An 11,352-nucleotide genomic window follows, 5' to 3' on the forward strand; every position below is an offset into this window, starting at 1 on the left:
CCACTGTCCTATAGTATTTGTTTGTGTGTCTTACTCAACATCTTCCAAATGCTGCCCTACCTTATTGGCAAACTGTACTGTAGCCTGGGGCAATAAGCTGGGGGTACTGCTGCCAGGCTTTCATTATGTAAAGAGCTGACCCACTATATAAACTCACAAGGGTATTGGCTTCTCTATTATACATCCTACTTTACGTGTACTGCTCAGCAACATGGGTAATGAATGTGTCTTCCAAAAAAAGAAAAATGCTGATATGGCAACCTGCACTAGAACACCATAAATAACTAAACCTTTGCGTGGTTTCACCTCCAGTACCATTCTTTTTTATGCAAATATGCGAATGCGTTCTGTGTATATTTCAACGTGCAATAAGGTAGCAATATATTATAGGTTGTCTGATAAGTGTTGTATTACTGCCACCTACTGTTCAATAGAGATCATTACTGCATCCCTTGGTTTGCATTTCAAAAATGATTACAAGTCAAACAAAATGTGTGTAGTTTTGATGTAAAAGTTGTGTTCTCCCAGCTGGAGCCATTAGTCAGAGGAGATGCCTGCGTCAAAAAATAATGTAGAGTCATACGCTTTCAGGATTTCGGAGGTCTCGTAATCCATCGGGATTCCATCTGAAGAAGAGACTATTCGCTGAGAGGGTGCCGGTATAATATGTATAATGCAAAAAGAACATTGAGTAAATCAATTTATACTTCATCATTGAAATAATTCATCATTGAATAAGTGATTTAGAACATGTCTATATCCAAACGGTGGAGCCGGGTCCCTCAAAAGTCCGCTTTTCTGGTGAGAGAGGAGCAGGGTAGCTCTTATGAGCCCCTTAATCACTAATTTCAGCGGTTTTTCCGCTTGCAGGAAGGGACCAAGAAGATCCGGCCTTTCTCCTTGCCGGGAAGGGAAAGGTTGCGTTCAATAATAATAATATAATAAATAATTGTGTCAGGCTGTGAACTCTAGTCTCGGCGCACCCTTTAATTCATGTTAGAAAGTGCTGCGTAAACTGCCGGCGCGATATAAAACCAGTAATAGATTCATCGGAGTCGTCTACGCATTTTCACTGCTTCCTGAGCGCCCAGCGTACAGACGATGCATTCGCGCGAATGCCTGTACAGATTATAAGTGTGCATGAGCGTGCGCAGAAAGCCTTCCTGTGAGCTTCCTCCAGCAAACCAGAGGAGAGCTGCAGCTTCTTCCAAAACATAAAGAATGCATATAAAGATACCGAGTACTTTCATATATATTCCATTGTTCTGAGAATTGTAAGAAGCAGTTCCGTGACATGTATGTAACATCCCTGACATGGAAAGTGCACGCGTCATATATTCATTGCGACACAGTAATAATACAATGAAATCAATCATTCAGCACAGTAACATTGTATCAGATGGGGCTCGCTCACTGTAAAAAGAGACCTCTGAGGCCCCAAGAGGCTTATGTGACTGCATCTTTTCTACGTCGGCTCTATAATGACCTAACCGAGACTCGGGTGGGGCGCCTCTAATTCCACTAATGCTGTAAGCAGTCACGGACACAGCCCAAGACGTACCCCGTTAGTGAGAGATCCACCGGGAGGGTTGTCCCGGATTAGGCCTCGCCTCTCTTTTCTGTCACTTCCTGTCCGGGACCGGCCGGTTTCAGCTGCTGTTCCTGTCGGTTAAGGCCTGTCAGGCCCTGATGGATTTTACATAGAGCTGGTGGGAAAGCGCGTCTCTCCTGGCTCTCGGCGGCCGCACCATGTCTTCTCCCTCCCCGTGCCCGGCGTTGTGTTGCTGTCGGCGTCCGCTGCACTCAGCCCCGACCCTTCCGCAAAGCTCCTACCCGGGGCCTCCAGACCCGGCCTCGGCTTCCAGCTTTCAGCTGTACCGCTTGCACCATTTCCACCTGGGCTTGGAACTGCGGCCGGAAAGCAGGGAGCTGGCCGGCTGTTTGGTGTTAGAGCTCAGCTCCCTCCTGCCCGGCGGCCCTGTCTTGGTTTTGGATACGCATCCAGTCTTAAGGGTTAATTCGGTTCGTTGTCGGCGAGGAGGCGCCAGAGAGCAGGCAGGGGATCCCAGTAATTACTCTTGCCCCCCAAACCACAGCACCTGCCCCCCAAGAGACTATTCCGGTCCACCTAGTGACCATGCCTGTGCTACCAACGACCACTCGTGGACTCCTGATGACCCGTCGGTTGCCTACTCGGTGCTTCCTGATAGCCCCCAAACTGAAGATGGGCTGGAGTTCCCCGTATCCCCTTCTAGCACTCAGACCACTGACCACCTGTGGTACGTTACCCCCGATTCACCCAGAACAAGTCCAAATGCCCCTGGGTGTTCACCTGTAGCCACCCCGGAGCCCCTTGATCTTTCTGTATCAAGGCCCACCGTATCAAGCATGGTACCTAGTGCAATAGACCTTTCGAGTGAGGCAGAGCAGGACTGCTCCCCCGGTGTTTCCGGTTGCGTTTGTCACACCGCAAATGGTAATAATGTGCCACCGGCTTCCTTAAGGCTCACCTGTCAGTCTCTGCTCTCCCCAACACCTGTCTTTCATTCGCCTCCTCCCGATGTTTCATCGTCGTCCTCATGCTATACATTGTCACCGGACTCTGGCGTATCCCCCATGACTGAGGACAGCTGTCCAGCATCGGCACTTTCTCCATACTTTCCACCATTTAACATTCCTCGTTTGGATGCTTGGCCAAGCAGTTGTAGACCTCCATGCGGTCTCCATCATGCTGGTGATGCCGTGCCATCCAACTCCACTTGCTGCTTCCCCTTGGACTTCAGGGTTGAGGAGTTCACAGATTATGGTTCTGCTCTCATCATCTCTGTGCCTGAAACGTTAGGAACCAATGAAACGTTCCAGATCATTGTGCACTATGTCACTGGCGAGGGTCCTTCGGTGAGTTCCCACCCTTGTTGGTACATGCGGACACGAGGTTATGGCACTATTCTTTTCTGCGAATTAGGATGGCTTACCTCGTAAGCCTTGGACACACAAATGCATGTTATCATCATCGGTCCCAGAGATCCTTTTTAGGATTTTTTCTTTTGCTAAAGTTTCTGCAGGGTAGATGTTTAAACCACAACATGCCCATTAAAGTTACTTTTAATGCTCCAATGCAACGGCATGTCAGCCTGTTACAAAATTATTCAGGGTGCATGCTAACCAAAATAAAAAAAACAAAAAGTGTAACTGCCTTATGTTTGAAAAAAAATAACACAGCTTCTAGGTGGGCAATTAAGAACCCAATAAGGTGGAGGTTTTATGATCACAGCATTGCCTCAGGGTTCCGTGTTCCATATCACGCCAAGCGATATTTCTTTGAATTTAAGAAACACTGCTGGTTATCTAAGTGCCCAGCAGCTGCCATCTTGGGTTCCGAGAATGAAACCTGTCGCTTAGCCAAATTCAGCCAGTCCACATGGCGGAGCTGGGGGTGATTGGCACCCAAGCCTGTGTGCCAGGTGCCCCTGCAGAGTCCGAGATGTACTAATCCAGGCTTTAAAGGCTGCCAGGTGGCCATACGTTCTCTGTATCCTGTGCGTCCATTAAATTAATTTATTTGTTTATAATAACTGAACACAAACTGTGATGTTCAACAATTGTGACCTGGAAGGCTTTGGGTTGCAGACTCCATCCATAGATATAAGAAAGGTTAATGGCGTCCCTGTCCTGTATAGATGGAGGAAACGGTTCTTTTAAAATAGCTGGCCCATACTAATACTCTGCTGGTTCCTCACCTGGCTTCTGGCTTCTGGGAAGGTAATTCTTTGATATGTCGGATTGGTGATATATAATATGGGTTGGATTATTACTGTTTATTTCTTTACTTTCAGGTTTGGTGGTTGGATCCTGAACTCTCGTACGGAAGCTCGCAGCTATTCGTGTTCACTCAGGGTCACTCGGTCTGCAACCGCTCTTTCTTCCCCTGCTTTGACACACCAGCCGTCAAGTGTACTTACTCTGCCTCTGTTAAAGTAAGTCCCGTTGCTGTTTCACATTGGGGTGTATCAGAGATGTGCATATTTTACACATAAATTATATTCCCTCTGGTTAGTGGTATGTAAAATGTCATTAGCAAATAAAAGACATACATACGTTAAGGAATGCTTTTTTGAGTTTGAGTTAAATTGTTTTTTCTTTTCTTGTATTTTTGCTGGTTGTTTTGCAAAAACACAAGTCAAAGCTGCTTAAACTCTACCGTTCATTGCATATTTCAGGTTTCATATGTAAGCATGCAGACGCATGATAAAACGTTACTATATATTCAGGATGCCACAACCAATGCCCCCTCTCAACCCCTCTTCACGTGTACAGAACACCCAGTGGTGCTTCCGGACAAAAGTCAAGAAGAACCAAGGCAAAAGTTAAACATGCTAGGTTTCTTCAGTGTCATCTTCTCGATTCAGCAAGGGATAGTTTGGGGTAACTAAGCCCCTTTTCAAGAGATGCTCTTACTGCTTTGGTCCTTCACAATGCATCGTAAAGTCATGGTGCTGAAATGTTTAATACTCGCTCATACTTTGAAGTGAGTGAATAATCGGTAATTGTATAAACCCAGAATCAGGATGTGTGTACTGCTTTTCTTATATATTCTAGTTAAAAGTACTCTTTTTTTTTTTTTTTTTTTTTTTTTTTTTTTGTCTTTTTTCTAATCCTAACATTTCTTTGTAATATATGTGAGGTCATCTGTTTCATTGTAGGCTCCTGCTGGCATCCAGGTCTTAATGAGTTGCACTCACAGTTATTATATGGAGAAAACGGGAGTCCATCACTTCTATATGGAGCATCCAGTTCCTGCCTATTTAGTGGCCATGGCTGCGGGCCATTTGCTACCAGCGGATATTGGTCCCAGGTATCAGTAGCTCTGTGCTTATTGCTCTTTGTGAGGCCATCTATGTCTCCGGAGGCTTTTTGAACAATATATATGCCCTGTAGAACATTCTTGGTTGAAGAAACATGTTTTTCTTATTACATTAAACTTGCTTTCTGATGTGAAATTTATTGTGTGATTTTTGGCACTACACTCCAGCTTCAGAACCAACAGTCTACATGCCTTTCCTTTGTTTCTGTCTGCAGGAGTCGTGTTTGGGCTGAGCCTTGTGTGCTTCCGTTGGCTGTGGGAAAGCTGGCTGGACGCGTGGAGCAGTGGCTGCAGGCTGCTGAACGCCTCTATGGCCCTTACATCTGGGGAAGGTGAAGCGAGATGCTATAATCCGTGTTATCCATAAAAAATATTGTTCTTGTGAGAGTAAGAAGATCAGTTTTGGTTTTTCTTTTAATATTGATTTACAAAAAATCTGTCTTCTGAAAGATGTTGAGAACTCAAACCGTCGAACCAAGTAGTAAGTGTTAACAATATTATAGAGGCTTTATCTCATCATTTTGTGTAGAAAAAAGTATCGATGCGTAACGTGTGCCCTTGTTTCAACTGAGAATGCTTGAATATTGCCAGATGAGAGGGTTATAGGTTGATAATTGGACTGTGGATTAAACGCTGTTATGTACAACATTGAGTTAATTTTGTCTGGCTTCTATCAAGCTTGCAGTCTTTGCCATTCCATTAATTCTGATTAAAGTTGAAGGGCCTAGATTACCATATGGTGAAATGTTGCCGAATGACAAGCCTGGGCATTCTATGGACCTCACTTTTGAATGAGATTCACTAAATCACAGATTTGTTTTGTTTTGTTTTGGTTTCCAATTTTTTCCTTCTAACTCTATGGTGTCTACTTACCACGGTCCAAGTTGTCGTTTTGTTTATCTCTGGGTGAAATGGCCATTTTTTTTCCCCCGTCTGTTTTTTGTAACCATTTTTAAATTGCTGCAATGTTACAGCTTGCATGGGTAGAAACGTCTTGTAAACTGCTGCTCTAGGAGGGCAAAAACTCTGGCACCATAAAGTTCTCGTTGAATCAATGAGCATAGGAGGATGCTCAACCAGTATTGAATTTAGCTGAATTACGTGTTTGCTGATATGTATTCTTTTGATACCAGCATCCTCAAACATTATCTTTCCACCCAATCCTCCTAGTACCCACCTTCTTATCCTAACCACCCCACCTTCTTTCCCAATATGCCTGTCTCATCCCATTTCCCTTCTGTTTCCCTCTGCCCTCTCCGTGCCAGGTACGATATAGTCTTCCTGCCCCCATCCTTCCCAATTGTTGCCATGGAGAACCCCTGCCTTACTTTCGTCATCTGCTCCATTCTGGACAGTGAAGACTTCTTGCTTATAGACGTCATTCATGAGATTGCACATGGCTGGTTTGGAAATGCTGTAACAAATGCTAGCTGGGAGGAGATGTGGCTGAGTGAAGGGCTGGCAACCTATGCCCAGCGCCGCATAACCACTTGCGTATATGGTAAGCACACAAAATATCTTGACGTTGTCCCTCATACCCTGTTTCCGTTCTTGCGTTTAATTCATAAAGCTAACTAATTCATGTTTGGCTACTGTTCAGAAGCTGCAGTTGGTTTCGTCCAAGTCTAATGACCATTATATGTTGTTGTAACCCCTTGGCGACAATTGACGTGCGAGGTACGGCATGGAAATGCCTCGATGTCGATTCAGCAACGGCGAAAACTGCAGGAGGGCCCGTCTGATCGATCCCCGGGGCGTCATTGTGCGTCACAATAAAAATGGCGCCAGCCATCTGTTTTAAAAAAAAGTTGGGTAGTGATTGTTTATCACCTCCTAAGCTTAAACGGTGTTGCTGAAATGCCCTGATATCAAGTCATTCGGTGACACAGAATTCAATGTGAGCACTCCGAAGAGCAGTCCCAAGTTTCATAGCGAAAGATTTTACCTTCCCAAGGTATCTCTAGACCCTTCTAAGATTTCTAAATACAGGTACTGCAGCTATCCTTGCAAGTCAATGGAGCACAGCTTGCTAATCACAACATGTTTACATTTTTTAAACTTGTTTCTATTGTTTTTTTTTATTTTAGTAAAGTCCAAAATAAATATTTTGTATGAGCAAGTCCTAAAACTAGAATTAGTTAAAATACTGCCATTTGAAATAGCCATGAGGTTTGATGGGGTCAATCGAGTTGGCAGAGTTCAGATGTCCTAAATAGTACATGATCACAGACTGACCTGATGTCGCAATCTCAAAAAAATGCACACCTAACAAATGTGGCCTTTTAGCCCCCAAACAACCCGACAAACCCATGCATGGGTGGTACTCACGAGATGTTGCTGAACACATATTGGGGTGTTTGACAGGGATATATACCAGTAGCTGAAATTCATACCTGAAGTACAATGTGTGGGGTAAATTGAACTGACCATTTTTAAATAGCAATATGCTACTTGCACTTATTGCCCTATAACTTGCCAAAAAAACTTGGGTATTCCTAAACTGAGGACAATTATAATCTATTTAGCTGTTTTTTTAATTACCTTTTATAGATGAGTAAAAGATTTTTCAAATAGTCATTTTTTTTCTCAATTGTTCCCCTGTTTTATATTTTCTTTAGTAAATTTTATGATACAATCAAAATAACGCTATTTAAAGAAAGCCCTTCTTGTCCTGGGAAAAAAAAACCCAATATATAACTTGTGTGGGTTCACTAAATGAGAGAAGAAAATTACAGCTAAACACGAGCACCACAGAAATGTTAAAAACAGCCATTGGCTGGAGGGTACAAAAATAAAAAAAGTCAATATACATATGGTTTTTTTTTTGTGTGTGTTTTCCACCAGGTGCTGCTTTCACTTGCTTGGAGTCCACCTTCCGGCTGGAAGCTTTGCACAGACAGTTAAGAATACTTGGTCAGGATACCCCCTTCAGCAAACTGCAGGCCAAATTGGATCCAGGTATGGCACCAAATCTACAGCAAATCGCTATTCTATATCTTTTCAATGGCTTTTTACAATAAATACATTTATGACCGGCCTAAAGCTAGCTCCTACATTTACACGCATCCTTTGTACATGTTTATTATGAAATGTTTTATCGTACTTTGGATGTGGATGTTCACAGCTTTTTTTTTTTTTCTGGTCCTCAGGTGTGAACCCCAGTAACCTCATGAACCTGTTCACATATGAGAAGGGCTTCTGCTTTGTGAACTATTTGTCTCAGTTATGTGGGGATCAGGATAACTTTGATGCCTTCCTCAGGGTGAGTTACAGACGCACATCACAGGGCTTCTCTTTTTATTTTATCACTCGTGTTGCTTGGAAATCCTTATCTACAATGCTGTGAGAAAAACATTTGCCCCTCTCCAGTTTCTTCTTATTTTGCTCATTTGTCACATTTAAATGTTTCAGATCATGCGACTAATTTGAATGTAAGAAAGACAATATGAGTAAACAAAAATGCAACTTTTAAATCCTCAGTCGGTCTGTAACACCCACGTGAAAAAATAATTGCGCCGTTAAACCTAATAACTTGTCGTGCCACTTTTGGCTGCAACAAATGCAATGAAACATTTGTGGCAACTGAGTCTTACGTCGCTGGGGAGGATTTTTCCCGCTCTTCCTGGATTTTTTTCATTCAGCCACAGCATCTCAATTGCATTCAAGTCTGGACTTCATCTAGGTCCCTCCAAAACCTTCATTCTATTTTTCTAGGTCATTCAGATGTGGATTTGTGTGCTTGAGATCTTTGTCCTGCTTCATAACCCAACTGTGCTTGAGCTTTAGGTCACAAACTGATGGCCGGACATTCTCCTTTAAGATTTTCTAGTAGAGAGCAGAATTAAGGGTTTCATCAATTATAGCAAGTTGTTTGTGCTTAATCAGGTTATTTTTTGCCTAATATGCAAATTAGTTTTATGATCTGAAGCATTTGACCCCTTTAATACCAGAGGTTTTCAGTAACCCAAATACTGTAATTTTTTTTTACTATATGCAGGTTCTGTGTTTGATTTACCTGCCTCTTTTTTTTTTGTGGGGGAATTTTCTTGGAATTTCTACGCATTAGGTGCCCCCTGTTGAACAATGACAAGTTATGTTCGGCAACATCCACTGATTAGACTTACTCCACATACATATTTCTTTATGTTCTATTGGGCTACATCTATCTCTTACGTAGTGCCCTATATGTTGTATTTTTTATTACTTTTGGCTTGGGGTAGTGAATGAGGGGCGGGGGTTACATGTAGTGCTAGGACAATGAGTTTTATTTTATTAAAATCATTTTTAAGAAACTTAAAACTTTTCCCCTTTTGTGGGAAGAAATGTTGTTCCTCGCTCTGTTTCCTGCGATCCCCTCTGCCATCATCACACTGTGATCGCCAAGCGAGCCTCTGTAGACTTGCGTTAGGGATTGCAATGCATGCGATCAGCCAGCAGGGGGAGTAATTGGATATCCCAACAAGGTCTAGACAGACCCTGCAGGGGATATCCTGTCCTCCGATGACCTTTCCGCTAACGTCAGCAGTGACTGCTGACAGGTGGGAGTCCAGGCTGTCAAAAGATGTCCCTGCTGCTGCGTGACGTACCAGTATCTCCTGTAGGGCTTTATTGGATGCTTTTTTAGGATTTAATGGTATGTCCGTATCGAAGGGGTGTGAAAAATATGCAAAAATAGAAGAAATTGTGAAACACTTGCACAGAACTGAATCCTGTATATTATGCTACATTTTCTTAACCTCTCTGATTTTAATAAATATTCTTTTTGCGCCTCTGAAGGATTACATTGAGAAGTTTAAGTTCCGCAGTGTTGTAGCGCACGATCTTCTCGAGTCCTATCTTAGATTTTTTCCGCAGTTGAAAAGAGACGGCAAAGACAATAGCAAAGGTGAGTTTTGTTGGTGAGTAACCAGAGGCTGGCTAGTTGATTGTTGTACGTATTAGTCCTTACTCTGGTTCTTGACAAACAGATTTTGAGCGTTGGCTGACTGCCCCAGGACCTCCCTTGGCACAACCAGACCTTTCTCAGGGATCTGTATTCACGGCTGCAGTGGAAGCACTCAGTGAGCTGTGGCTGGCTGAGCCTCTGGATGTTGAAGCTGCAGCTTCCTTTGTTAATATCACGGAATGGCAAACGTTTCAGACTGTGCTTTTCTTGGACAGGCTTCTAGATAGGTCCCCATTGCGGCCAGGTAAGCATTTCGTGGGTGTGCTTGTTTGGAACGTGATGTAGTGCTAATTTTTAGTAGTAGGGAGCTTGGAGTTGGAATTGCTGCGGGTTTGAAGTACATGGCGGTACTGTGCATCCAAACTGAAATATTGCAGCTGGGAAGAAAATGTTTTTATTATTTGTTTGATATAATGCAAGTAGGGATTGCTAATTCCTTTTCTCGTGAGGTTAAAACTTTTTTTAATCACAATTGTCACCGTTAGAGATGATTCTTTAATACATTAAAATCCCGTCTGTTTAATATTCAGTTTATTTTTTTGTTCTTGAGCACTCAATTTTCAAATGTGCAACAATTTTCAAGACTGTATTATACAGTTGAAAGTCAAATGATTGTCGCTTTTCCATAAATATTCTGTGAACACTATTTCAGAGGTAATGCTGCAGCTGTCCCTGTGTTATTCTGCTGATCTTGCCACCATGAACACAGAGATCAGGATCCGCTGGTTGCAGATCGTGGTGCGTAACAATTTCCAGCCAGACTTGCCTCGTGTCCGCCACTTTCTCCTTTGCCAGGTATGTGTTTGCTAAGTATCTGCATCAGTTTAGTATTTAAGTGACCAAGCACCAGAGTTCTTATTTTATGAGAAATTTATTCAGCTATCAAAAGTTAAGTTAAAGTCGAATGCTCAGTGTCCTCTATAAAGAATATATAAACACTGTTTCTTTAATGTAGTATATTTGTTTCATGTTATAACAATGGTCTTGTTTTATTTTCTTCTACATGATATCATTAAACCTCCCCATGTAATACCATGATTTGTGGTTTTACAAATTTTGTCATTTTAGGTTTTTGTTTTCTGCGAACAGCCACGTTTTGGCATTGTTTATAAAAGGCAATCCTGTTGCAAACGTACAAAGCAGCCATTGTAATGATCCAGGCATTCGATTAGTTGCCTTGCCAGTTGTAAAACTTTGCACCAGAATTGCTCTTTAAAACTAGCCCTGCTCAGAAGAGATTGACTGTGTATCGACTACTACTTTGCGCACAACAAATGATTATAGTGTTTCCATTTGTCAGACATCTAGGATGTATACCATTCCTTTGTATGAAGATCTCAGCGCTGGACCCCTGAAATCCTGTGCCCTGGAGATATTCTATCAAACTCACAGCAGGTTACATCCAAACCTCCGCAAAACAATCCAGCAGATCCTGACTCAGGGAGGCTCTGTGGTGCCGCCAGATACTACCTTACCTGTCCTACCATCGGATCTTTGCACACAAGGGCCCACCTCTCTCAGGGATGTGAATGTGACTGCCTGA

The 11,352-nt window shown here is 42.8% G+C and overlaps 1 protein-coding gene across 1 annotated transcript; it reads left to right on the forward strand.

Annotated features, from left to right (window-relative positions):
- Nucleotides 1–1,749: 1,749 nt before the first annotated feature.
- LOC149302297 (aminopeptidase RNPEPL1-like) lies at nucleotides 1,750–11,352 on the forward strand. Its single transcript, XM_089482655.1, has 11 exons — nucleotides 1,750–2,898; nucleotides 3,837–3,977; nucleotides 4,704–4,855; nucleotides 5,080–5,196; nucleotides 6,130–6,365; nucleotides 7,709–7,822; nucleotides 8,014–8,126; nucleotides 9,641–9,749; nucleotides 9,832–10,053; nucleotides 10,462–10,604; nucleotides 11,110–11,352. Exons 1-11 carry the CDS (start codon nucleotides 1,750–1,752, stop codon nucleotides 11,350–11,352), a joined length of 2,739 nt encoding a protein of 912 aa, XP_089338781.1.

Source organism: Sceloporus occidentalis, unplaced genomic scaffold (genome assembly GCF_023333645.1).
Source record: "Sceloporus occidentalis isolate IW3139 unplaced genomic scaffold, rSceOcc1.0.p SCAF_19, whole genome shotgun sequence".
Lineage (NCBI taxonomy): Eukaryota > Metazoa > Chordata > Lepidosauria > Squamata > Phrynosomatidae > Sceloporus > Sceloporus occidentalis.

Excerpts from the sequence above, each read along its gene's own strand:
- LOC149302297 (XM_089482655.1), top strand. The coding sequence starts at position 1,750 with ATGTCTTCTCCCTCCCCGTGCCCGGCGTTGTGTTGCTGTCGGCGTCCG. Across the intron at positions 7,823-8,013 it reads GCAGGCCAAATTGGATCCAG|GTGTGAACCCCAGTAACCTC; the intron begins GTATGGCACCAA and ends TCTGGTCCTCAG. Across the intron at positions 9,750-9,831 it reads CGGCAAAGACAATAGCAAAG|ATTTTGAGCGTTGGCTGACT; the intron begins GTGAGTTTTGTT and ends CTTGACAAACAG.